The following is a 26,763-nucleotide window of genomic DNA, read 5'->3' as shown; positions in this document are numbered from 1 at the left end:
GGCGTGTATATATATGAATGAATGTGAGCGCGCGCTGTCGCGCGTATTTGTGGATGCAAACCGCCATTCCGTTCGAGAGGCGACAGCAGCAAGGCGCGCGGACGCGAGCTTGCGCACGTCCACAAGCGTACGCGTAGTCTGGACTAATTATAGGACTATAGGAATTAGGACTAATTATGGATGAGGCCATTATGGTAATCGGCGCAGGCGTTGCGAGCAAGATACCGCTCCTATATTTATAACTTTACGTTCGTGCGCCATAAATGTCGCACGAGAAATGACCCAATTCACTGGGCGAAGCCTCCCCTCTTTTTGGAACTTCGCTGCACGAGTTCCACTAACTTTATATCTGTTGAAATGCCGCCTTTAAGGAATTTAATCTCGCGTGATGGTCTCATCACTTTCGCAGATCACTTTCGCAGATATTATACTTGAGCATATTCTGAAATATGTATCGGCTTATTCGGCCACGTACGGAAACGTTTCAGTAAAGCGGCTCTTTTATCGGAAGCAGTTTTATGGAAATTCCGTCAATATCCGAGAAGAAAGGCATAACGCTAGCCATACCAAATGTTAGCCAAGAAATCCAAGGCAAAAATTCTTGCAGATCCCACGCCGATATTAAAATTCACGTGAAGAGAAGCTTCAGTTAAGTGTGCGTCTAATTCTATACAATTACTGCAGTGATTACTTTCATAATATGCAGCGTCCCACCTCACATAATCTTTGTTCGAGCGAAAGAACCGTGCGCGCGAACCGTTGCGAAGTGATTGGCCGCGGCTCTAGGCATCGGCTTCACAGTGCGTCAGCATCTTTGACGGTGGCACACGGAAAGGAAGCTCCGTCGTCCCTGATAAGCGATAGGCGTCTCGAAGCGCGGTTGAGAGCGCTGCAATGCGATCGCGTATAAGCGCAATCACGTGATTTTATTTCATATCTCGAGGGCTTTCTTTAAACGCCCCCAAAATCGACACGCAGCATGTGGTACGTTGTCACAAAAAAAGAATTGATCGGTTGTTTCTGAACCCCCTCTACAACGTAACGAAATGCGCTTGGCACTAAAATGAATACAAAAATTTTCGAATAATTGATCTCGGTTTATTAACTAAATAAGCGGAATATAAAGATATCTTGAGGACCGCCCCATGACGGCAAACCATATGTCGTTGGTTTGACCCAGCTACGGTTAACTATTTTGTTTTTAATCCCTGGTTTAGTGACCGACGCTTTAGCAGCACCCACACGAAACCCGGGAAGGTAAGTGAAGAATGATCTCGTGGGGGTGCATTAAAAAGCCAGAAAACCTAGCGTACTTCCTAGGGAATAACATAAGTTCTAACATGGAGCAGTGGGAGGCACAACTCACCAGCTTGTACCTAGAGGTGAAGCTAGCAGTTCTGGATCAAGTCCGGCGGGCGGCTAAGGCCAGTGGGACACTGGATATAGGGCCCCACACATAATGCTCCAAGCCCCCCCCCCTCCCGCCCCTTTTAATAAAGTTTTCTTCTTCTTTTCCTTCGCTTTAAATGTAATATTAAAACAACAAAACACTGTCAAAATAAGACCATCTGTCAGAAAAAGCAGAGAGGAACAAAACGATTTTGAGAGTAATACAACACAAGCTTGAACATCTGTCTTGTTAATGTCGTTCTCACGTCGGAAATCACAGCGTTGCATGGTAACACATCTCCCACCGTCGTAACTGCAACACTTCACGCGGTGCTCTCTGTCATATTGAAAAGTGCATGTCTTCTGTTCGAAGAGCACTAGATTAGAGATAAAAAGAAGTAGAATAACATTTCAGCTCATCAAATAACTATACTGGCATTCTTCTTGCATGTACAACAGACCAGGTAACCTTGCACCGGCTTTCTTGTAACTGCGTGGAATGCGATCATTTACAAGCGCCACTCGAGAGTCGTGCCCCAGTAACAAAGGACACGAATCTCGCGTTCCAAAGACTACGCAACGCGTATAGCGCCGTCCTCAATCTTACAAGCAAAGCACGAGCATACGGTCTTGTAGTGATATCGTTGTTATCTTAAGCGCACATCATGCGACCACTCGAGACTTTGTTTGCGAAGGGTCCCACGAAAACGGTGGCCTCGAACAGAGCACATTGAGTAGGCATATTGTGTCATCCTACCTGGAATATCTGTACGGAAGTGAAAAGATTGTAAGGAGCAGCATTGCTCACTTATCAGCTGCCATCGCTACAAAGCTGCTGCGATGTTGGATTTTGACTGGCCGATGAAGACATGAGTATTAGGAGTAAAAAAAAACGAGTAAAACAAATGAAGTGTGAGAACCAATGAAAACGAGTCTTCTAGGAAGCTATTCGCACATCTCAATAATATCAGCGAATCCCGACGCTATCGTGAAGGCTTTGTTCAAATACTGTGTCCCAACAAACGATAAAAAAAACTGCTTTGCAGTAATCAGCATTGTTCTCTTACAATAAGAACGTTCTCGCATTACAATGACACGATATGTGCAGCAAACTGTCCCAGGATTGCTTAGTGCCTCATACTCTAAGTGTGCTTCTACGAAGCGACCACTTCGACGCCTGGTGCCTTCATTGGGCTCATCCCAGTGCGGAAGTAATGCAGTCAAATGGCTGGCGCGTACGGGCAAATGACGGCACCCATGTTTCTTTAGCAAGCATTTCCGTGAACCGAAAGGGCTCATGAGAGAGACAGTCATTTATGTACTCGTAACAAAAGCCTGAAGACCTGGCCCTGTGTTAGTGTCGTGTGAGGCTTTATTCTCTCTCCGCTGTACACCTAGTAGACAACCGCAACATTGATTACCACTAAGCCGCTCACCTGTCCCACCTGTAGCGTCCTGCGCATTTCTTCGCGCAGTGCGCCTGCTGGCCTCGTGGGGACGGAAAACTAGCTGAAAAGCGGTGCGCACCCTCGAAGTGGTGGAAAACGCAATAATTCACTAGTTCACTAGTCGCGCCTAGTTCACTCGGCGTAGTATCGCATTGCATTGTTTTTCTTGGCATTGTTTGCATTGTTTTCACCTTCACTAACAGTTAAAGATTGGCTGACCGAGCCAGCCAGTAACGCTTTCCAGGAACCACTGACTGTAATAGACAAACGCATTCCACGTGCCATTTTTTCTTCCTCGTGACTGCTGGGACGCTTCATGTGAGGAAAGTTGGCAAGCGGGCATCGACTGGCTGTGCGCAGGCGACTAAATTTGTGTGCTGCAGGCCCTCCATGACAGTGCTTTGCATACTAAAATCTGATTCCAAACCACTATTTGATAAATTATTTATTCAAACCACAATTACTTACAAAGGGGATGTACGAATTTCACACATCATTTCCTCAACCCGCTTCTTCAATTCCTGCACATAGTGGGTGCACTTGTCGCCTTAGCTCTTCGGTATCTCCTACGAGGCGACTAGGACCGTGTAAGCATTACAGTCTACTGTGATCTCCCAGCTTGTGCAAACGCCTACAGCAGTTCCTGTTTTAAGCTTCCTTTACCTATGTCCCCGGGAATTGGCGTGGCTGGTCAGTGTTAGGTGTCTCGCCTACTAGACTAGGTTCCATTGGCAGTGTAATAGTAAACTGGACCGTCCCCGGCAGACAATGTAATCAAAGTGGCGCCGATCCCGGAGGCTGTGCACTCAAAGTTGGCGACTTGGGCCGATTCTGACCCACAGTAGGCGATATCTTCCCTCGCAAGATATTTATTGTGGTTATTAATGCCAGCTGATGATGTTTGCACTGCAGTAATAGTAATGTTATCGCATAATAGTCGCTAAGGTGTAGAATATGAACCTAGATTATTTGCTTCTTTCTCCAGGTTTGGCATCGGTGTCTCTCTGAGTAAAAGTAGCCCGTTGTCGAGATTCGGCGTTACTTGCATTAGCTGGAAATAAAATACTTGCCCGCATCACGCGTCTCCTTGCGCAGTATTTAACTCAAATGATTCAAGAAAGCTTCGCCTAACGTAGACTCCAACAAATGCGCTAGATCTGCCGTAAATTTATTTAGGTAGGTAGTATTAAATGTGCTTTAACTGGAGAGGCTGGAAGCAGTACGCCTTCGACTACTGAATTTCACTTATCCGAAAAAATATTTGCTCCAAAGTAAATACATAGTCATAATACTAATCAAATATCAAAGGGATACCTTAGCGCATATACACTCACACTTACAGGAGTGAAAGAAAAAAGATGACCGAGTCTTTGCCTACCGCAAAAGGGGGGTAAGCGAAGCTTGTCCTGCGTGCACCTGACCTTCGTCATTGTTAAGTAACCCACAGGCAACTGTGCCGGATTGCTTTGGCTTCCCACTCCCTCAGCTCGGAATCTTCTTCTCGTTGCTATCGGATGGTCTGGGCGCGGGCGGCTTTAACAGCTGGATCGGCGCGTCGATGGCGAGCCCTTTCAAAGCCGAGTTCTCACCGCCGCTCGTCGAAGGCTGCCAGTGTTTCGGGGGACGAACAACACGTGGACGTCCAATCCGTTTTCCGAGAATGAACTGAACGGGAACGAAGCCGGCGCAGCTGCGCGCATGAAACCCTTTCCTGCCCTTTCTTTCACCGGCGAAGCAAAACGGCTCTGATCCGTTGCGCGCCTGGCGTTAGCGCGCGCCTATGCAGCTGGAATCCTTGTTACTGACTGACGCTCCGGTGCCGGCTCAGCTGTCAACTCATCAAACCGCCCTTTCCCACAGCTGATCTGCTCGGGGAGCAACTGGGTTTTTGCGTGACCACAACGCCACCGAAACTTCTGAGCCAATACAAGCTTCGCTTGAAAACAAACGAAACATAACAACGAAGGTGACTCACCGCACAAAATCGTTCCTATTTTTCTTTCTTTTTTTACCTCGCGTTTTGTTTACGCCCATTCTGTGCCACCTCCGTCCAGAGTATCAAATAGTAGCTCACATCTGGCTTACCTCCCTGGCTTTTATTTTTCTCTCCATCTCTTCTACAAAATGACTAATACCAAAGTCGCCTGGTAACGTTGAAGTTATAAAATCACTGTGATAATTAACGCTACGTTTTGTAACAGTGATCGAACTAGGTACAGACATCTCAGCAAACGCCGCACGAGCTCCTACCGGTGTTTCTGGTTGCTGAGGGCTCCGTTCTGTCAAGTGTAGCTTGCTCCAGATATCAAGAGGCTTCGGGTCCTTGCAGTGGTCAAAATCTGGCACGCTGGTTTGTATAGACAGCATCTATCGGAAGCGTATCCGAATAAGGAGAGATCGAGAGCCCCGGTGTGGGTCAACCATAGTAGATGAACAGGGTGAAATTGCGAATGTTGATATAAGCACCTAAGTTTTACACGCTTTACTATAGTATGGCTGTGTCGTTACCAGTCCATGCGTAATCGCCGTTGCACTTAGATACACGCATCGAAGCACCGTGTGGTTTGTGACTGACAGCTTTTCTCTTCTTTCTTTCTTACCACCTCTTCGAAAGCTCCTGCAGAAAGGTCCTCGGTATTTTTGTTTTGTTTTTTACTGTGTCTGCGGCTGGTGGATAGCCGGCCAACCATCTTGCATCCATTGTGTTGAGTAAGCATGCCAGTACGCCAGATGGAGTTGGCCGTCGTGCCGCTGTCCAGGTTGTTATTGATGATGTTTCCTTTTTACAGCGTTATCTCGTTTCCAGCTCGCTCTAGCACAACATTCATCATAGTCCTTATCCTTGTCAGTGACGCGGGTGACCACGCGGGTGACCATAGCGCCACCACAGGATCTCCAGCCTTGGTCTGCAGCGCCATCAAAAAAAAGAAAAAAAATGTTGACGAGTGTCACCTCTCTACACTCTTAAAAATATTTACACCATTTGGGGTGTACCTCGTCCCACAACAATAATCGTAATCTGCCTTACTTGCGTTTCCTTTCTTGAAAACTGCGCTCGCTACTTTCCTGTCGAAAATGCTGTGTCATGCTGATAACGCGCATGCCATTCGTGACCTGGAGGTGCCGGGCGCGCAGCGCTAACGAAAGGAAATGCGGGCAAGATAGATGACGATTATAGTTGTGACAAATATACACCCCAAAGGGAGCAACTGTGTTAAGAGTGTATCCAAATTTATACTCTACATTTAATAGTGTCCCTCACATTGAATCTGTACTTACACACCTGGTCATCTCTCCCCTGGGCTCTTTATGCAGTAAAACCGAGTCTGTTCATTCCGAACATATTTATTTATACTGTCGCTGTCTTATTACAAAAAGAAGTGTTCTTGAAGGCCCGCTTCGTACGTTTTGTTCGAACTTAAGAATTTTAGCGTTGCTCTTCCTTTGAGCCTCGGCCCTAGGTTTTAGCAACAGGGATGGATATGACGTAGTTTGTGAGTTTCTTCAAGCTACAAAGCGTTTACCCGCCGTGGTTGCTCAGTGGCTATGGTGTTAGGCTGCTGAGCACGAGGTCGCGGGATCGAATCCCGGCCACGGTGGCCGCATTTCGATGGGGGCGAAATGCGAAAACACCCGTGTACTTAGGTTTAGGTGCACGTTGAAGAACCCCAGGTGGTCAAAAATTCCGGAGTCGTCCACTACGGCGTGCCTCATAAGCAGAAAGTGGTTTTGGCACGCAAAACCCCATAATCTAATTTATTTTTTTGCATAGCGTTTGCCACATTTTTAGATTGCAGCTCCTAAGCACCCGTTCCTGCTTTGAGCGTCGGCGTTCCTCTGCGTCGGCGGCGTAACCGAGCGAACGAACAGAGCGAAGGATGAAAGAGTGAACGCGGAGCGCAGCGGGGGTGAAAAAATTCACTGACGATTACGATACTCCCCTAGTACGAAATCGGAGCGCAGCTGTATAAGTGTTTTCATTTCGCGGTATATTGAGGCAAGTATTTTGAGAGAGACATGTAGCAGAGCCGATCGGCTATCGTCGAAAATCAGATCTGTCGGTCAAGCGCGTCGGCTTTTATACATGCCTCGTCGAAGATTCCAGTGTTAACACCTGTGCCGCATGGCTTCCAGAAAAAAATTAAATTATAGGGTTTTACAGGCCAAAACCACTTTCTGATTATGAGGCACGCCGTAGTGGAGGACTCCAGAAATTTTGATCACCTGGGGTTCTTTAACGTGCACCTAAATCTAAGTGCACGGGTGTTTTCGCATTTCATCCCCTTCTAAATGCGGCCGCCGTGGCCGGGATTCGATCCCGCGACCTCGTGCTCAGCAGCTTAACACCACAGCCACTGAGCAACCACGGCGGGTGGGCTTCCAGAAAGTACTAAACAATTCGTGTCGAGCATGCAGTCAGGTTACAAACGATCGCAAACCATGACAATCGAAACAAGCGTGAACGAGACCAAACCAAGCAAACCAAACAAACACGAGCGAGAGCTGACGCGAGTAGACGATAGTACGAAACGAGCGGTCAGGCTGAGACCAGTTACGAGTACGCGTCGTGCGGTTGGTCGGGTCCGCATGGCACTAGTTTTCCACGCGCACGTCACTGGAGGGGCTGCTCTCATTCGTCTCCGCCGTTCGCGGGTCGCGTCTTTCATATCCCGCTCCGCGTTCACTCTTTCATCTTTCGCTGTGCTCGTTTGCTCGGTTACGCCGCCGACGCTGCCGATGCTTGGCGCAGCAGGAACGGGCGCCTAAGAGCTGCGCTCTAAACAGTAACCTCTCGCGGCCGCGAGAGCGAGGATAACGCGAGGAGGAAAGGGGGGGAGTAAGCTGCAGTGAAAGCATGTCGCGGAAAGAGGAGGAGGAGCAGATAGGAAACGGCCTGCGCATGCGCTGAGTTGCCGGAGGCCGCGGCACCAGCAGCCGCGTGGGAGATCTCATCTGCGCTTCCCAGAGGGAGCCAGGGTGGCGTGAGGTGGGGAGGGCTGCGCTCGTCGGTGGCGTCAGCCGCTGAGGTCAGCCCGTGGCACCAGCGTGTGTGACGGGGATCACTGCTCCTGCGAGGGGCAAGTAAGGCTCGATGTGCCGCTCCCTTGGGTGTTGTCGCCGCCGACACTGGTGGCACGACTTCCCTGCGACGAAAGGCCGCTCTCGTCGTCGGTGGAACGAAAGCGTGAGAAGAAAAGCGGAGTGCCGCGCAAGACGGGCTGTGCGACGACGATGGCTACGATGTGGCGCCAAAGTAGTGCGCATCGTCTGTATGTAAACAAAACGCTGAATGCGTGGTCTGCGGCGGCTGCTGTGAATCGCACCCACGCGTCACCCACGCGCTGCCTCTCGCGATCTCCCAATTAGCGCGGCGGTGACGCCAGACTTCGCTCCGTCTGCAATGTGCGGCACAAAACAGATTGTCCGCGGCAGCTATAAGCTACTCACAGCGTTCTTTTCCTAATACAAACCGTGAACCTATGTAATCGTAATACAAAATATTGACTCGCGCAATCAAAACACGCATAGAGCGGCGTTCAAATTTCGCATGAGCGAGTATCGTAGTCAACGGCGAATTTCTTTTTCTGCTTTCTTCACTGTCCCTCTTATACTTTTCTGAATTATTTTCGGAAGGAATTGTTAAATGAACCTGCTTACTATCTCTTTGAAATGTAATTGCCCAGTCATTCGACTATTCTTTTGTTTTTCGTTGTCTTCGTTTCATTCCTGTGCTCGTTATTATCACTGTGTTTTCTACAACCCCACAATTCTCATCCCATCCGCCACTGCAGGTACGTGTCGCGGTTAAGTTGATCATCGCCTTTATATTCATCAGCGCTCATAATAAAGTTATGTACAGTCTTTGATGTATTACGTGATAGTGAGGGCGCTTGGGCAATGGCGAATTAGCGGAAGGATACAGTCTATGGAATGTGCGATAGTGTGGCGTGTATTCAATGCGGCAACACATCGCATAAGTGCAGACGTTACAGTTTACGGGTCCGCGGAAGCAAGGTCGTTGTCTGTGAGCGGGTCCATCGCGCCACCAGCTTTTCTGGCGGGCAGCCTGCATCCACTGGCGGCCTACAGAGGTGTAAATTCGTCCTGACCAAGGACGACGCAGCGAATCTGGGTCCTCGTTTCTTTTTTTTTTATTATTTTTGCGCGTTACGCGGGCAACTTAAGAAGTGAAGCCAACCGCCGAAGCTTACGAACCACACCTTGCGTAACGCGGACGAAGCGCAGTGTAGTCTGTATCTGTCGATGGCGATTACGAAGCGACCGACGCGGCGCGAACGATGGGAAGAGAGAGGGAGAGTGCCCCTCGAGCTGAGGGACGATTACTTGTTTATTTTTGCCTCCTCATTACCTGTTTAGATCGGATGTCGTCGAGTCTCGGAGAGGAGTCCCCCTTATCGCACGTGGCTGTCCACTCGGAGCCGCGATGCGCGGTGTATTCTTTGTCGGCGTGGGAGGAGAGGTTGCTTCCTCTGTCGGCTGCCTTCGCGCGCGTATCGGCTCCTGGGAAGGAGGAGCACCTGCGATTATCTGAGGGGCAAAAACCTCGCGTCCGCCTGCGCGCGGTCTCAGCTGTCTCCGGGCGACGCCAGCGCACGTGCTAGCGCCATGAAGCCCCTGGAGCTCCTCTTCAACCGGCTGCACTGCCTGATCAAGATCGACGCCCGAAATGAGGAGGCACCGCCGGACGTTCTCGGTGAGCCGAAGTCCGCCGCGAGTTCGCGGCAGGCTGCTTGAGTCGGGGAGAGGCGGCAGCAGTCGTCTTTTCAGCCGCAGAGACCGTTACACGTGCCATGTCCCGCCTTCACAATCCTTGCAGTAACGGCTGCGTCAGAACAGCCTGCTCTGACACCCATAAACTTAAGATCCGGTCACTCCAGTTTGAGGAGCAACATAAATCGTTCCTACGTTTGTCACACTCGTATCAAAATCGGCTTATTCCGTAGCTCCAAAAAGGCCCCCAACAATCTCGAGACACCGCAAGGATTTCGCTGCTTCCAGTGAATTGCTCCAACACCATGCACCCCTACTCACGCCCTGGCAACCCCTGTCTTACGACGCATGGGTGTTTGCAGAAGTAACGCTCAAGGTGGGTCCCCTTTTGAACGCCACTGTGCACTGCTCATTCAAAGGGAACACTAGCAGATATGTCTGGCATTTTCGTGTGGAACCCAACATGCGGTTTCATGAATATTCCTCCAAGTTGCGGGTTTCCCAATGACTCACTTGTTCAATCAGTGTTTTAGCGCTTCAAGTTCGCGATTAACTGGACCTTGCGCAGTAGCCACATGCTGAAATTTTGGTCGGCTCATACGGTGAGGCGAAAGACGCGAGAAGGCGCTAGCGCCAGACTTCGATCCCGGGACCAGAGCGACAGTTTCTTCAAGGGCGCTGCTTTATGGCTGAGGAACCAGTTCGCAGTAGACGTGTGCTACTTTCCGCTGCATTCCACCATTCTCTCTCATAGCATTGGTACTGCTTTGTGCAACGATGCTCATTGGCGACACGAGCGACTTAACAGTATTCTCTGGTGCCCCGTAGAGAAACTAGTCATCGTGTGCTGCATGTGCATGAATCTTTTGTAAGGATCGCATTGGGCCATATCACTGGATTCTTCTTGCAAGGCAAAGTGGGCACAGCATATTATTCCGACCTTTTAGCGGCCCTGCAAAAAGGAGAGTCAATGTGTGTTGCTTTAGAACTTGTTTTCACGCCATGAACTGTAAAAAGTAATCGCCAGGGTGTCCTTTGGTGGAGACGATATGAAGCTTAGCGAGAAAGGGAGAGAAGAATGGCAATAGACTGTCTGGTTTATCGTCAGAGGCATTCTTCACAGTGACAGAACACATGTGCAACAAGACCGCTAGGCAAAGTGAGTGAGTGAGTGAGTGAGTGAGTGAGTGAGTGAGTGAGTGAGTGAGTGAGTGAGTGAGTGAGTGAGTGAGTGAGTGAGTGAGTGAGTGAGTGAGTGAGTGAGTGAGTGAGTGAGTGAGTGAGTGAGTGAGTGAGTGAGTGAGTGAGTGAGTGAGTGAGTGAGTGAGTGAGTGAGTGAGTGAGTGAGTGAGTGAGTGAGTGAGTGAGTGAGTGAGTGAGTGAGTGAGTGAGTGAGTGAGTGAGTGAGTGAGTGAGTGAGTGAGTGAGTGAGTGAGTGAGTGAGTGAGTGAGTGAGTGAGTGAGTGAGTGAGTGAGTGAGTGAGTGAGTGAGTGAGTGAGTGAGTGAGTGAGTGAGTGAGTGAGTGAGTGAGTGAGTGAGTGAGTGAGTGAGTGAGTGAGTGAGTGAGTGAGTGAGTGAGTGAGTGAGACAACTTTATTCGGTCCAAGATATACGCGAGTAAACTCAGCGTTACCTGGCTCGGGCCCACTTGGGGACTATCAGGTCAAGCCTGACGGCAAAGTGAGAAATTCTCGCTAGCAGCAACTTTTTCTACGGTACATGCACCCATTCTGCGCACTTTCATCTGCAGAATCTAAGGCGCGTATTTCACTTAAAGCTTATTTTACTTCTTGCTCTAAGTGAGCTCGTCAAACATTCCTCACTGCACCTAACCTTACATGTGCTGCCTGGGCCCACCCTCGGACGTAAGTATGGCGCGTGACTAAAGTGGGCGTTATAACGTCAGTTCCTAAGTGTAGACACCATTGCATTCGCGCCTGTACTAGACTTTCGATGAGGAGGTCTCTCTTGTCAGTGCAGGCACGCGGGATCCCGGCAAGTAAAAGTGGCATACCGATTTCATTGGATCCATCCTACTCTCGCCCAAAATCGGAGCTCCATAGAAGCCCTCAACAAAAAAATACCAAAACTTCCACTGTGTAGCCCGCGCCAAATGGGTCTTTTGCATGGCAGATGCCAGCCCACTCAACTAACTCAAATGTTTCAAGTTTAACATGTTATTCATCTCTTGGGCCGACGACACTGACGTTTGTGGTTATGACGATGTTGTATTTGTTGGCAACTATAACGACGACAGTTTTATCGCCGTTATTGACAACTAATGCCCGCGAAAATGTAATCACAGTTCTTGTTACTAAAGAAATAAGCGCAGTGAATAAGCACCACGAATGGTAACAAGGACTTCTTGGGATCAAATTTCATAAAAAGCCCATAGTCCTTCTGTTTGAGTCTGTTTCTCATTATGCTCAAGTGGGTCGTATATTCACGATCTAGATGCCAATATTTTGTTGCGTCACTAACGGCCTTGTGATCAACCATCTTGTGTCACAATCTTACGGTCCCTTAAAACAAATACAGTCGACATACATACGCGTTGTGTATACACCATAGCGACCGAAGAGAAAGCTGGTGTGCGTTCATGTCTCATTCAAACGCGTGTTCTGTGACCTCTTTATCGGAACAAGTCAACAGCGATATCCGACGTCCTTAGACGAGGGCCGAACAACCCAGTGAAAGGAGCTGCCTTGTACGTATCCACGTTTTTTTTTTGTGTGTGTGTGTGATTTACTGCGCCCCGATTGTCAGACTACTTAAGCTCGAGCAAGTCCTTGTGAGGGACATGTTGCCAGACAGGCTTGCAGTAAAGCCTTGTGGACAAATCCTACATTATATACTCGCACCCGATTACGACATGCCACGACGGTAGGCTCTTGCGCACAAACTACAGAACGAAAACAAGATACTTGACAAACACAAGCGAAATCTTCCGCCTGAATTGCATTCGCGAAAAAAGGGCGAAGTTACATACACAGACGATGTATGACGTGCATCTGGGTGGTGTAAAGAAATAAAAAGAATCTTTAAACAAATAAGTGGAATATGGAACCGGTGAAATCATTGAATTGAACATTAATTTATTTAAGAGAGAAATCATTTAGGTGGTACAAATTAATCGTCTGGTGTTTAAATGTGTCAGTGCGGCTTCGATAAGGCTCTCGCAAGAAGAGCTGAAATAATTACGGCACAATCCACGGTAAGATAAAACAATATAGAATCTCTAGGCACACGTTACGCATAGATAGGTCCGTCGCTAGGTCCTTGTATTTTTATATTCTATTTGTTTCTTTAAAGATTTCTTGCTGTTGTTTTCATCCACCAGATGCACGTCATGCATCGTCTGCGTACATAACTACACCCTTTTCACCAATAAAATTTAGTTGAAAGTTCGCGCTTTTTGTCAAGTCTTCTTTCTCTGGTTTCTGCTATAAATCCTACAGCCATGGAATACTGCCAACTCACCCAAACCAGTAACCTATTCCAATATGAGCTCATAAATGTTCACAATGGATGCTGAGCGGCAACTTCAAACGTTTTCGCAGAAATTCGTATATTCTTTATCAATGTTCCTACTTTGAAAACCTTCACTTACATCCGCACTGATTCGCGAGAACCAATATTCACACACACCTGCCCCGTTACATAGTCTCTGTTACATAGTCTAAACAACACGCATTTCTTCACGACACTCATATCGAAAAGTCTGTCGAACTGTGCCTATTCTTCTTCGTGCAGTTCGAAGTACATTTTCGCTGTTTCTCCAAAGTTATCGCGTGAGAGCCAGCAGACACCATAGAAGACACCAAAGTAACACCAACAAGTAACACGCAAGCTGACCTGCAACGTCGTCATTAAATCAATAATTTGATCAACTCGCTTGGGCGTCACATTTACGAATGCTTATTCATTCCTCATTGGAATAACCGACAGCCCGCGTGCAGTTCTTGCGGGTGCGACGACAAAATAGGGCCCCTTTTTTGTCATTGCCCATCCTTCAACGGTCAGCAATGTGCTCTGCGAGACGGTCTCAGCCGCTTCGATGGCAGACTGCTCTCGGAATAAAAAAGATCCTGGGATCCCGTTTGAAGCACTTCAGTTATATTGCACGCTTTTGACGCCGGATGGAGAGTAAGACTGCCTGTGAATCTCAGTGAACATTCAAATGCGTTCGCACGGAATTCTTTTTTTTTATTCTTCCTGCTAACATTCCCGGCTACCTTAGTGTATCGTAGCCAAGCAGATACTACTTTGGTTAACCTGCCTGCCTTTTCTCCGTCTCTCCCTCGTGTCATTGACTCTAACTTACCTCTCTGTCTATTTTTACGGTCTTTTACTGTCTATTACGAGAACTTTCACAAAGCACTAGGTTATACGAAAATGAGCAAGAGTATGTGCGCGCATCCAAGGCGTGTACCAGTGTCGAGTAGGATCTGTTTTTAGTGCGCCATGATGCGTATTATTCGGATAACAATTGTATTGACACTCCATGCGAACTTCTGCCGTCGTTGTGAGGTTCCGTATAACGTCCAAGGGCCACGCGCCATATGCATGTGCGAGTGAACGCGTGCGAGGGTGAGTCAACTATCGCAGCTCAATGTAGCGCACGCAAACGAGGAAAGCAGGGACGAAGCGCGCCGTCTTCCGTCTCGCGCAAGTCTCCGAGGGGAGCGTAGGAAGGGGGGAGGGGCGCGTTCTACTCCGGGCGGCGCGGGCGGCTGCACGCGCGCGCGCCCGGGCCGCTGTATGTTGAAAGCCATTTGCAACCGGGACAGAACCCACCGCGCACTCTTGTTTTCGAGGCTTCGTTAGCGTTGATGCGAGCCGCAGCACGAAGGTCAGTTCGCTCGCTGCTGCTGCCGCGCTTCCTCGCTCCAGCGTTTTGACAGCGAGTTTCCGCGGTCATCGAGTAAGATGTGTTCGTATTCGCTCGCGCGCGTGACACCATGCTTGGTAATTTAGTTAGTATGCCTATGTTTGCAAGTTATACTCTGCGGGAAGCTTTACACCGACTGCACTTAAGACCGTTCACCGAGTCAGATACTCGGACCGTGGCCACACCCGTCACTGGCACGAAAAGAGAATCGTGCATTAGTGCAATACTTGAAGTGCACCGGCTTAAGAGACCGTTTATAGGGTCCCTGTGCATAGTGTCCCGCCTGCACGCACTAAGTGCTCACTTCCTCCCCTTTTCCTCTTTCTCTTCCTTTCCCCCACCCCCAGTGTAGGGTAGCAAACCGGATGCTCTTCTGGTTGACTTCCCTGCCTTTCCGGTCCTTGCTTTTTCTCTCTCTCTCGTATACGGCCGGCAAACCTACTGTCCTTATTTCGCTGTCCACTAATTTGCTATCGCAATCGATGCTTCACCATTCGGGCGAAACTGCGACTTTTGTATTCGTAATGTCACAGCAGTACTCACCCGATTTGAGCCAACACGCAAGATCTAGCCGATGACCACTGCGGTACTCTGTATTGCAAGTGGCTACGATGAAACGAAGTGGAACGATGTGTGGCTAACTCATGTCTTGCGCTGAATTGTATTTATTTATTTATTTATTTACACAATGAACATTCTGCACAGGCTCATACAGAGAGATAAAACTTTATTGTGTCCTTGATGGGGTCCAGGGGTGGCGGAAGTTGGGAGACTAAACCCCAATCCCCACTCTTCCTCAGACGGCAGCCAGTCCCTGCTTTCTGGCGACGTCTACAAGTATACTGAAGTCGTAATATGAACATAAATAGCAAACAGGTTATAGATGTATATATAGTAATAAAACAGGTGTTTATTAAGAGATGATTACATAAAGCGTCACAATATTGTCTTTGGGAGCTGATCGTGGCAGTGTTCCCGGAAAGAAGCCCGCGAATACACGCAAAGTGCCTCGAGCGGCCAGTCGTGCGGAAATATTGCGTGCATTTGCAGGCTTCTATCACACTCGGAAAAAATTGGAGGACGCTTAAGCTTCGCCTTCAAGAGTGGAACGCGACAGCGTTCCCGTCGACCCGCCAAGGGGTATAAGACAATGCGCTACGGCACAGCGATCACTTACGAGGCGTCCCGCATCGGACTTAGCGCCCACCTATCACGCGGTGAGCGTCGAGCAACGCAGCGTTCGGCGCGGCAACGAAACGTGCGCCTGAGCAAGCGGAACGAACCAAAGAACTCGGTGTTTCGGAGGGGAAACGATCTACGCCAGCCAAACGTCGTGATCGGCACGGACAGAGAGATAGATAAATAGTAATCTAAAGAAAGGAACGGCGCTTGATTCTGCAACCGGGAGCACGGCGAAGCGTCGTCAGGGGAGAGGGAGTCGGGACCGCGACGCGCCTGGCACCGGTCCCAATGCACGCGCGACGCGCATCCTGTCGGGGCAGCGCCGTACATTGAAAGGAGGGGGTCTGCTGTGTTTGCCGCAAGATGGCTCTGCGTGTGCGGTAAGCGCAGAAGAAATGTAGCGGAAACGTACTTCGCTACTCGTGCAACTGCGACTTCTGCAAGTTACATGCTCATAATTACCGATATACATCGCAGTATAACTTTCTACGGCACGTTTCTGAGGGAACACCGCATTCACTAGAAGCGCTTTTGTACCGCTTTTAAGCATCGAACTTGTGGCTGAGTGGTAGCGTCTCCGTCTCACACTCTGGAGACCCTGGTTCGATTCCCACCGAGCCAATCTTGGAAGTTGCTTTTTATTTATGAAACGCCTGCCGTGATTTATCGCTCACGGCCAACGCCGCCGACGCCGACACCCGACGCCGACGACACCGGCTTTTCTGCGACACGAGCTCCTTAACGCTATCGCGTTAAAACAATTTTATGTAGCACGTATTGAGCAACAGAAACCTGTATCGGGAGTTTTCCGTGTTGCTCTACAATTTTCTCATTGACACTTTTCATCTAATTGTAATATTTGAGAAAGTTGATTAATGAATTAGAATTAATTATATAGTTATATAGAACGAAAAAGCTAATCTGAGTATCTCCAAAGGAGGGCAAACAACCATTATCTTGGTTCTGTCCAGCTACGTGGCATTCGCCTATTTTTAAACTCTGGCTAAAGTTAGCTGGGGCACCCTCTACATGCGTGACGGGGGTGTGCGCGCGATAAGGTGACGAGTGATAGAACTCGTGGAGCAGTGCCAGACTAGTAGCGCGGCGACGATGGGAAAGAAGGGGGAGGTCTGACTGTGCTTTTAGTGATGTTACACTGATACGAAAAATGAAGAGTAGACGAATCTCGCGGCACGACTCTGAACTGACTCAAGTGCTCTCATTAGGTATGCTTAGTGTGGATCCCAGATGGAAGATGCCTACTACCTATCAGTTCTTCCGAGCGATGTGTGTGCGATGCATGCCGCCGCAAATGTCGTTTTGGGAACCCACGAATTTGGTTAGCTGATGAAAATTATACTATTAACGTGTGGACGCCAAGACAAGTTACTATACAGAAGGTGACACCCAGACATCCAAAGGAGTTGACTAGTTCCACAGTGACATTTGCGATGGTATAAGAAAAGGAAAGAGGACCATGTCGACGAGTAAACGACGCAGCTTTGCATTCAATAAGGTTGTGCGTCGTTAACCAGTGTTCACTCCCTCCCTGTGCGAGATTAAGATCAGTTTGAAGGGACAATTGGTCAGACACATTAGTGATAGTGTTAATTACACAATCATCGGCGAACATACGAGTAGAACAAAAAACGTGCAGCGGTAGGTAGTTAATATAAATTAGGAAAAGAAGGGGACCAATAACAGTACCTTGTTGGACGTCCGATGTTATCGGAAGGGAATTACATGTTTGATAACCTGTAGCGACAGGTTGGAAGCATCTAGTTAAGAATGATCTTATCCAGTTTAGTACATTAGGGTGTAATTTTAACTGAGAGAGCTTTTAACATTAGACGTTTGTGTGGTACCTTATCGAAGGCTTTCGCGTAGTCCAGAAAAATGGAATCGGTTTGGAGGTTGTTGTCAAGATTGGTATGTCTGTCATGCATGAAAATGGCGAGTTGCGTTTCGCAAGTACAAACCCTTGCGAAAGCCATGCTGTGACGGATGAAAAAAATATTATTTGAATCTATAAAGTTGACTATTTGAGAGTAAATACCATGTGCCATGATTTTGGTACGGTTTGACTGATATGTATGTTGGTATCCAGTCTGCTTTATTGTGTTCATCTGAACAACCTAATTTTTCTCGATGAGCTTACGGTGCACTACACGACCATATAAGCCCTCGAAAAATCGATAAATAGGGCATTAGCTTTAAACATGGAAATAATTACTATGCGAAATCGTGCGTTATCTCTGACGCGTTATAGTAGACAACACTTTTCTGAAACCTCTTTGCATAGTATTTAACAAATTAATTTCTTTTAACTATACGTCATGACTGCTTTACATACTACGGGCTGCAATTAATTCGCAACAATAACTCGTCAGCGATATAGGTATGTATGTTTCGACGTGTAGTCTTCTTTACGGACGTGGCTTACTTTGGCGCGTCGCCAGTCCGCAAGGAGGGTAGCTGTATTTAACGATTCGGAGAATATAATCTGAAAAGCGGGAGAGCATATGATTTCAGAAATACGGTTGATATATTATCGTGCCCGGCGCTTTCTTGGTGTCTAGAGCAGGTTCAGAATTTTCGACTCTGCTTCATGATTTCACCCGTCCGTTCGCGTCAGCATAGGCCATCCGCGTACTATAGGTCGGCAGGCTCGTGTGGGCAGATTAGAAATAGGGATTTAATGTATTTGCAACAGCGCGCATTGCTTTTACAACGACCAAACCAGAAACTTTTATCTTACTGATCAAGCCTTCTGGTTTCGGTATGCAGGGCCCTAGGATTTGCAGCTGACTCCTTGCGAAATTTGCTAAAGTTTTTAAAAAGTAATTCCCTTTTGCAGCTTTCGCTTATAACATCAATGTGCGCGTGAGGTCTTATCTCTGCGGAATTGATTTTTTTTTCTTCGTCGTGTTCTCGCTTTTCATTATGGGTGAATTACGATCCGAGTGATCGATGGTGTTTCCCACCCTGTTACCTTCAGTTTTGTTGGTATACAGTTGTTTGCACAATGCAGAAACCCCTTTTAGCTTTAACCAACGACAGTTAGCGCCTCTGCGGGAATGAAGTGAGAAACCATCCAAGATTCCTTCTACGTAGTCGATCGCACTCGCATCACTAGCTCGGCTATAATAATTGAAAACGATTCGTGACGGTTTGGCCTTGTGGCTAGCGCTCATATTTAAAGTGCAACTATTCAGGCTCCTGATCGAAAATACCTTCTTCAATAGGAATATGTGGCGTTATCGACTGCGATAGTAAAAAAAAAAAAGAGTATGCACTGAGCAGGCATTTCTTTGAATACGCTTAGGTTCTTAAACAATCTGTGATTAAAAAACTCTAAACGTTTTATTAAGCAGGTGCTTACTGTTTTTAACTCTCTATTACCCATAGTCGACTTATCCGGGTCTCCAAGTAACGTAAAATCACCAGTTAACAACAGCTTTGTACATTTATTGATTTTGCTTTGCATAAGGAATGACGGGAGGTCATTGACGCCGCACAGTACCTTTCGCGTTGTGCAAGCTCTTTTCTTTGCTGCTTTAAACAGCAGTAAAGGCACACAGACATGTGCTAACGTGCTTTCATTAATAAGAAAACCTAGGGACAAATCGCGCTGTTTGGCTCATGTCAACTTCTTAAAGCACGCTGAAGCATTAATAGGAACGTGAATAACAATGACGAAAACAACGTTCGCGCTTCGTCCTCTGTACTTGTACGTGTTTCTGTCACTGCTAATTTAGATACATAGATAGATTTATTTCTCTCAAAACAAAGTGCAGAAATGAGAGAGGACGGAACGGAAAAAGTTGCCAAATGCAGCTTGAGGACCACCTACGCCCTACAGAGCAGCAGTGTTCGTAGCAGCAGCAATCGTGTTCTGATTAAGAATCGGCGCTATTTAAACATTTTCAGCGACAGCGATGACTTCAACAACTTTTCTTTGTGCTTGATGCCAACGAGACCTAGGCCTTGCTCAGATTGGCCGCACGTCAACAGTCGTTGTGATGCATTTTATGAGAACACTCGTTTATGCGTTATACTTTCTCAGCAAACGGTCGCCGTAACGCGGCGTCTCGAGAGAAAAGAGACCGTCTGAACACTTCTCCAGTGGCTGCCTCGCCTTTTCTTATGTTTTTTCCTGCTATAGTGCTAACAAAAAAAAAATTCCGACCTTTGCTTGGAGATACGTATCAGTACAGTAATCGCGTCGTTACACAGTTCCTGGCTCTTCCAAGTAAACATGCAATCGAGCGAGCCCTGTGGTCGAGTTTGGTCCGAGCGGAACAAACCCTTCACGCATCCTCGAAAGAGGACGACAATCGCTAAAAATTGGTTTTCTTTAACCTCGAGGGAAGATTACTCCGCGCCGCCAGCGTGTTGACAGGGGACACTGAAGAAACAGCGGCCACTCGCGGCAAGAAGGTCACGTGAACGCGAGTCCTCGAAGCCCACGTACGACCAAGCCAAGGTGAAGCGTTCCTGGGCAAACACGTGGACCGAAACTGACGATACTCGCCCGAGGCGCCTTCGCCAAACAGAAGGCCAACCGTAGGGGGGGGGGGGGGGATACATTTTTATTTTTTCCTGAATATCAGTTTTAAAAAGGAGCCTCCTCCTTATCATACATGAGTGCTGTTGCGTTATTGGCGATAAGCCGAGAGCCTCTCACTGCAGCCTCGAGCGTGCTTCGTACGCGCCATCCAGCCCGGAAGCGACCCACGAGTGCGTCCGGTGCGCGTTCTTTTGTCTGTAGCGGAGCACGCGTTATCTTGCGTCATCGTGTCAGGTCGCGGTAGTACGGCACTTTCTTTCATATCCCCGAAATAGGGCTTTCGTTAGCGCCCCGCTACGCTTCTTTTGCGGCGCCAGATGTTGTTCCAAGTTCAAATACGGTTGGTAACCGCTTTGCAGGGTCATTCCCTCACAATAATGCGAATATGTGTACCGGATTAAACTTTTCGAATAGTCATTAGAATACGTGCAGGTAGTATGCGGACGCTTAAGGCGCCATAATGCCGCCGCTGTTGGGCTGTCCTGCTAATGACTTATACCCTTAGACTGCGTTTCGTAAAGTCTTGAAGCTGGTTGTTGATTAACGAATTTGCAAGTAACGTAAGCATGGGCGGACAAACTCTGGTAAGTATGACCTCTGGTTTCGCCCCACTCCTCGCGTCACAGATGGAAGATTATGTTCAATAAAGTATTTACGGAGAATCTTCTCTGGCAGGACAGCAGATATATAAATTTGAAATGTTGAGCAAGTAATAAGATGAAATTGCAGTGAATCTTAGCAGAATGGGCTGCAACTGTGGTGGCCTGTGAAGAGCCCTTTCAAAGCTTTGAATGCTCTTATCAACTCCTTAAAACGGGAGTTTTCTCAGTAAAGAATCGAATATTACGGGCCTTGGGAAAACCTGTTCTCACCTAAATTTTTCCTTGTATTCTCGTAATAGCTTGCATAGAACTGTTAAGATTTTCCTTATGCGACAAGAAAACTTAAGCGTCTAAATAAAGGTCACGGGGTTCGCTGCGCACCGGTATGAAATGGAGCACTTGAATTTTATTTATACAATGATTTCGACAGCCTTGTAAGCCAGAACTTCGTTCACCGCTACTTGGTATGTAGTTCTACATATTAATCCCATCCCAAAGTTCTTTGGTTATTTCTCAGCCCAGGAGGAGGAGAAGGGGGAGGAGGAGGAAATAACATTATTGCGTGCCCTGCGAGTTGGTCCGTCGTACATGTTCCTCTTCTAGTCCGCGTCTTCGCAGCGCTCTTTTCTTGAAGTATGGTAGGGAGGGCCAAAGGCCCCGCCTAGGTGACGGCCTGGAGTTCCTGGGTCCTGGGGGCATCCTCGGCCCGCTTGACAGCCCATAGTTGATCCTCGAGGGCGGGGCTGAGCAGCGCGGCTTCCCAGCGCGTGCGAAGGCTGTTGCTGGAGTCCGCGTTCTCATTATTTTTATGTAAACCTCGGCATTCCCGTAATATATGCTCCATGGTGGCTCTGGATTTCCATTTGTCTCATTTGTCCATTTGATATATATCCGGATAGATGATGTGCGAGAGTGCAGGGTTCGGATACGTCCTAATTTATAACTGCCACAATGCTACGGACTGCTTTTTTTTTTCAATTTGGGTGAGGTCGCGGGAATATGCCCCTCTGTAACCTATAGTGTTTTGTGATGTCGTTATATGTGGTCATTTCTGACCTTCCACTCCCACTCATCTACCGCACCGTCACGTCCGGAGGGTGCCATGAGCAAGAAAAATTACTGGCTTTGAACAGAAATCTTCGGTTACTTTTCATAGCGCAGCACCATGTAACTTTACCGCGCGCTGCCAAGAATTGTTTGAAATAGCAGTTGTTCAAGGGTACTTGCTGCCTCGCATCGCCCGTCACACTATTCAAAGCCCGTGAATTAAGCGGTTATCGAGTCGTAATCTCGTTACGACTGACACGATGATGCACTTTAGGGCATCCTGACAATGTCTCGCGGGGATCGCAAAGTACCGAACGAACTGTTGCAACGTTGTGCTGCATAGATTTCGACTTCGAGGCAGCTGCGCAGTTCCCGCGATTGCCTGCAGCGCCGGTTTGTGCCCGTCGCAGTACACTTGCTCGAACACCGCGCGTCTCCTGCGAGAGGAACAAAGGGCAGTCGACGGCTCGCACGCGGATAGTGTGCTTAGCCTTGCAAAACTCCTCGGAGCGCGAGGCTCCACAAAACGAAGGGCGCATCGGTTCGAGGTCGCACGTTTTATCGCCGCCATACACCGCAAGTAATTCGCAAGGATCTAGCCCGAGCGCTGATAAAGTACGATTCTCTGAAGAGATACGGTATCCGCCGCGTTACCGGATTTCTGGCACCTGGAGAAGAAATTCAGTAGCACCGTGCGAGCAGCAACGCTTGGCAGGCAAACGTTTAACAAGTGCGCCTCGTCTATCAGCGCTGCGAGAAGCTCTTGAAAGGCTAACGATATGGACAGAGAGGCAAAGCAAGCAAGCAAGCGGTAAAAAAAAAATCTGCCGTTTTCCTTCCGATAAGCCGTGTATTCGTGGACGATGCCCAATGAACTGCTCGAAGTGTGAAGAGGACAATGCGTGGGCCTTTCGTCACTCGCGAGTTCCTCGGCAGAACACAGTGACATTACTTTGTTTTGTTCTTTTTTTCTTCGCCTCGAAAGCTTATAGCGAGAATATCTTGTTTCTTGGGCTGCGAGGCAGAAGATATCACTTCAAATTCTTCGTGTTGTCGTGGTCTTTCACGTTATTTCTGTAGTTCCGAAGAGTAACTCCGATGACGTGCTGACGCCACGGTCGCTTGCCAACACCGAATGTAACGAAAACATGTTACAGTGTATTGTCGCTTATATCCTTGCGTCCGCACCGCCGACGCGCCTTACTTTGATATTGTTGTCGGGAGGAGGAGGAGGAGGAGGAGGAGGAGGAGGAGGAGGAGGAAACAACTTTATTTGTCAATTCTGTCTGGAGGAAAGAAGCCATCACTCGATCGTCTAAAGTGCGTCCCACGTAACTTGAGCCAAGCTTTAGAGATATGCAAATGCCACGTAGCTGGACAGAGCCAAAGTAATGTTGTTTGCCGTCGCTTGTAGATACACGGGTTATTTTTATGCATTTCGCCTAATTGCACGATAATGCTTAATTAGTTAATCACCTTCTCTAATGGTATAATTAGATTAAAAGTGTCAACGAGAAAGTTGTAGAGCAACACGAAAAACTCCCGACACAGCTTTTTCAATTGCTCGGTAAGTGCTATGTAAAGGTGTTTTTCCAAGCTGAAAGTAGGCCACGAATACCCGCAAAGTGCCTCGAGCGGGCCAGTCGGGCGGTAACTTAGTTCGTTGTTTAAAATCACCTATTCTCTTTTAATGCACCACGCAAACTTGGTGGTACGGTGACAAGTGCGTGCCACCCAGCCTGGCTGCTCCGTGCCTTTGGCGTTGCGCTGCTATAAGCACGAGGTCGCGGGATCAAATCCGGGCCACGGCGGTGCATTTTTATGGAGCGAAATGCTAAGACACACGTGTTCTTAGATTTAGGCGCGCTTTAAAGGACCCCAGGTGGTCAAAACAATCCGGAACTCCCCACTACGGCGTGCCTCATAATCAGATCGGGTGTTTTGGCACGTAAAGCCCCATAATCCTTTTTAAATGTCTACGCGTCCAATGTGCTTCACAAGACATATATGTCTGTATATATGTGTACATGTATTTTAATGATGCGTATAATGTGCGTAACGGTGTACATATATATATATATATATATATATATATATATATATATATATATATATATATATATATATATATATACACCAAAAAACTGGACCACAAGGAGGCTATTTAACTCGACTCCCTAAATCTAAGCCCATGGGCGCACTTGCTTTGCGAATCCCATGCATATATTCTTCTTTGGAACTATTTTTTTCTTGTTTTCGCACCATAGCTGGACCACAAAGCTGCCGGAACGGGCCGTGCCTTGTATATTTGTACTGTGACACTGTGTTTCTTTCTACAAGTTGCCGCTCTTCTGTCTTCCTTCTGGGCCCCTTCTCTATTGTGCCCCCCACCACCCGCTCCCGCTACAACGGCAGCCCACGCACTGGAGCTGCGGAGCGACCGCTTTCTCCCTCTTTGCCTCGGGTGCACGGGAACCTAGCTGCCGCTACTTCCCGCCCCCCTCCCTCTCCGTCTTACGTCTCCCTCCTCCTGTGTGCTTTTTTCTTTTTCTTTCCGTTTTCTTTCTTTCTTCCTTTTTCCTTTTTTTTCTTTTTTTTTCTCACTTACCTCTTTGCTCTACATACATGTGACTCCGCCTTCCTCTTGCCCTGCATAGCTGCCAAAGGCCGCTGTAAATCTGCCAAGGCGCCGAAAATCAATCACTGTCACAACTGTTCCTCTCGGTTTGATGTATGTAAGAACGACCGGGTACCCGGTCTGGTGTCTTCCCTACCATGGCCGAACTGCCATTTTTATGTAAACCCTGACGAAGATCGGTCCACCGATCGAAACTGTCGAAATTAAATACTTGTTCTGTTTACCTTGTAGCACCACTCAAGTTCTTTACGTTTGAAAGGTAGCCTGAAGAATCCCTCTTTGCCTACTATATATATATATATATATATATATATATATATATATATATATATATATATATATATATATATATATATATATATATATATATATATATATATATATATATATATATATCCAGAAGCGGGTGTCGGACGTCGTTCTGGCAAAAGCATTTTTGAACCACCCATACCCAGGCCCTCCTTGTAAGCCAGAATTTCGCTCACTGCTACTTGGTATATAGTTGTACAGATTATACCATCGTGGAGTTTTTTAGTTGTGGCGCAAGGCGCTATGTCTCAAGCTAAATAATAGAATGTCTCAAGCTAAATTACGTAGAAAAATCGTAAAGTACGACTAACGCACATATTAAACTACAGACATGATAGCGTCGGATTGTAATTTGACTGTGCGAGAAAAGACAATGCTGCTGCGCGAAAACTCAAATAAACGCCTTTCCAGCGTTTATACCATACATAGACCGGCCACGGAGCGGTGCGCCCAGTTCCTTGTAATAGCTCCAGATGGCGCTCGCTTCGGCTGGATCGCGGCCCGCGCAGTAGACCGCGTTTCTACCAGAAAGCCCCCCTTCGTGCATAGCGTTCGCGACCAGCGTTTCCCTGTAAACATTATGGTTACATAAGATCCAGTTGCCGGGAAGCGTGAGAAGCAGTGAGGTATCTTTGAATGCTATCGCGTTGCACTCCTAAAGGCGCAGCTTAAGCGTCCCCCGTCTTTTTCTTCCACAGCTGGCTGCACTGCCGCTCATCATGCCAGCGTTCCCATACTGTCCCTCCTTCTACGAAGGCACTGACGGTACTGGCCCACTGCCAGTCGGTGCGCTGCTTTCGGTCTGAAATTCTTTACCACAGTATATAGCGAAATGGAAACACGTATACAGCTGCGCTCAAATTTCACATTAGGGAGTATCGTAAAGGTCGAACATTTTTTGTCCAAACTTTATTGAGTCTTCTTTTCGTTATCTCTATTTCTGTAACAGTTTGTATGTTGCCTGTCACGCTATGCTATTGAAGCTCATTGCCGGTTTGGCAGGCCTGATGAATGTCATGTTTTCTAAACGTAATAAAGGAATTATATTATTATTATTATTATTATTATTATTATTATTATTATTATTATTATTATTATTATTATTATTATTATTATTATTATTATTATTATTATTATTATTATTATTATACAGGCAGGTAGGCAATCAAAATGAGGCAGTAAAAGTTTTGTCTTAAATATAAACACTTGTCAAGATTGCTTGGCTGTCGGGTCCAGTGAGATCTCCCGCACAATTTATAATAAATGAACACTCAGAAAAGGCTTACTCTTGGAACCTTTGTACATCTTTTGCGTCCAGGCTCGCGTAAGCCGCTTTCTATATAGACACCGCTCTGCAAGGACAGTTTCACTGTTTTCAAGCGACAACCTCAAATGCTCTTCACACCAGTTAGGCGCAGTACGAATAACTATGACGACTTTCGAAAGTTATCGGTATGTTTGTCCATCGCACACTCGAACTCAACACCACCGTCTGAAGAGGTACTCAAGAATTTTGTGCACAACATCATTTTGCTGTACTATTGCGCTTCGTCTTCGATGCTTCTGACCCTGTCAAGAAGGTATGCGGCGCGGTAGCGCTTTTGGCTCAGCAGATACAATTGCGTAAGATACGCGGACAACGATTCCGGAAACATTTCCCCAGACTCGAGCTCTCCTTATTACGAGCGCCTTCGCCACCAATACGCCACCGCATTCCTCAAGCTGCTGACAATGGCGTGAATTGGAGGACCGCTCGTGTCACGCTTGTGCAGAAGCCAGTGGCGCTATAGGGTGGCTCTCCTGCAGCCCGCATGTGTAGAGCAGAACGCTGGCGATGCTTGGCGCACTCGAGGTTCCCCATGGCAGCGTCAGTCGTCCTGGCGAGGCCATACCACTTGGCGCACAGGCTTATTGGAGCTTATCTGGGAGTTCAGGCCAAGTGCGGCCAAGTATC

At 47.6% G+C, this 26,763-nt stretch overlaps 1 protein-coding gene across 6 annotated transcripts in view; it reads left to right on the top strand.

The window, feature by feature from the left end:
• LOC135914886 (aromatic-L-amino-acid decarboxylase-like) overlaps nt 1–26,763 on the top strand; it is a 168,429-nt gene that overhangs the window by 111,582 nt on the left and 30,084 nt on the right. The window contains exon 1 of one of the 6 annotated variants that reach the window (XM_070533844.1): nt 2,465–2,600. The exons of 3 other annotated variants lie outside the window; for them this stretch is intronic. In XM_070533844.1, coding sequence (XP_070389945.1) covers nt 2,480–2,600 — 121 coding nt within the window. In that variant the 5' untranslated portion in view covers nt 2,465–2,479. Of the gene's footprint in view, nt 1–2,464; nt 2,601–9,375; nt 9,553–9,902; nt 9,946–26,763 lie in introns of those variants that run through there. 2 more of the 6 variants (XM_065447813.2, XM_070533845.1) reach the window with 2 other exon arrangements.

The sequence above is a fragment of the Dermacentor albipictus genome, chromosome 2 (genome assembly GCF_038994185.2).
Source record: "Dermacentor albipictus isolate Rhodes 1998 colony chromosome 2, USDA_Dalb.pri_finalv2, whole genome shotgun sequence".
Lineage (NCBI taxonomy): Eukaryota > Metazoa > Arthropoda > Arachnida > Ixodida > Ixodidae > Dermacentor > Dermacentor albipictus.
This window is presented reverse-complemented; position numbering and strand designations above follow the sequence as displayed.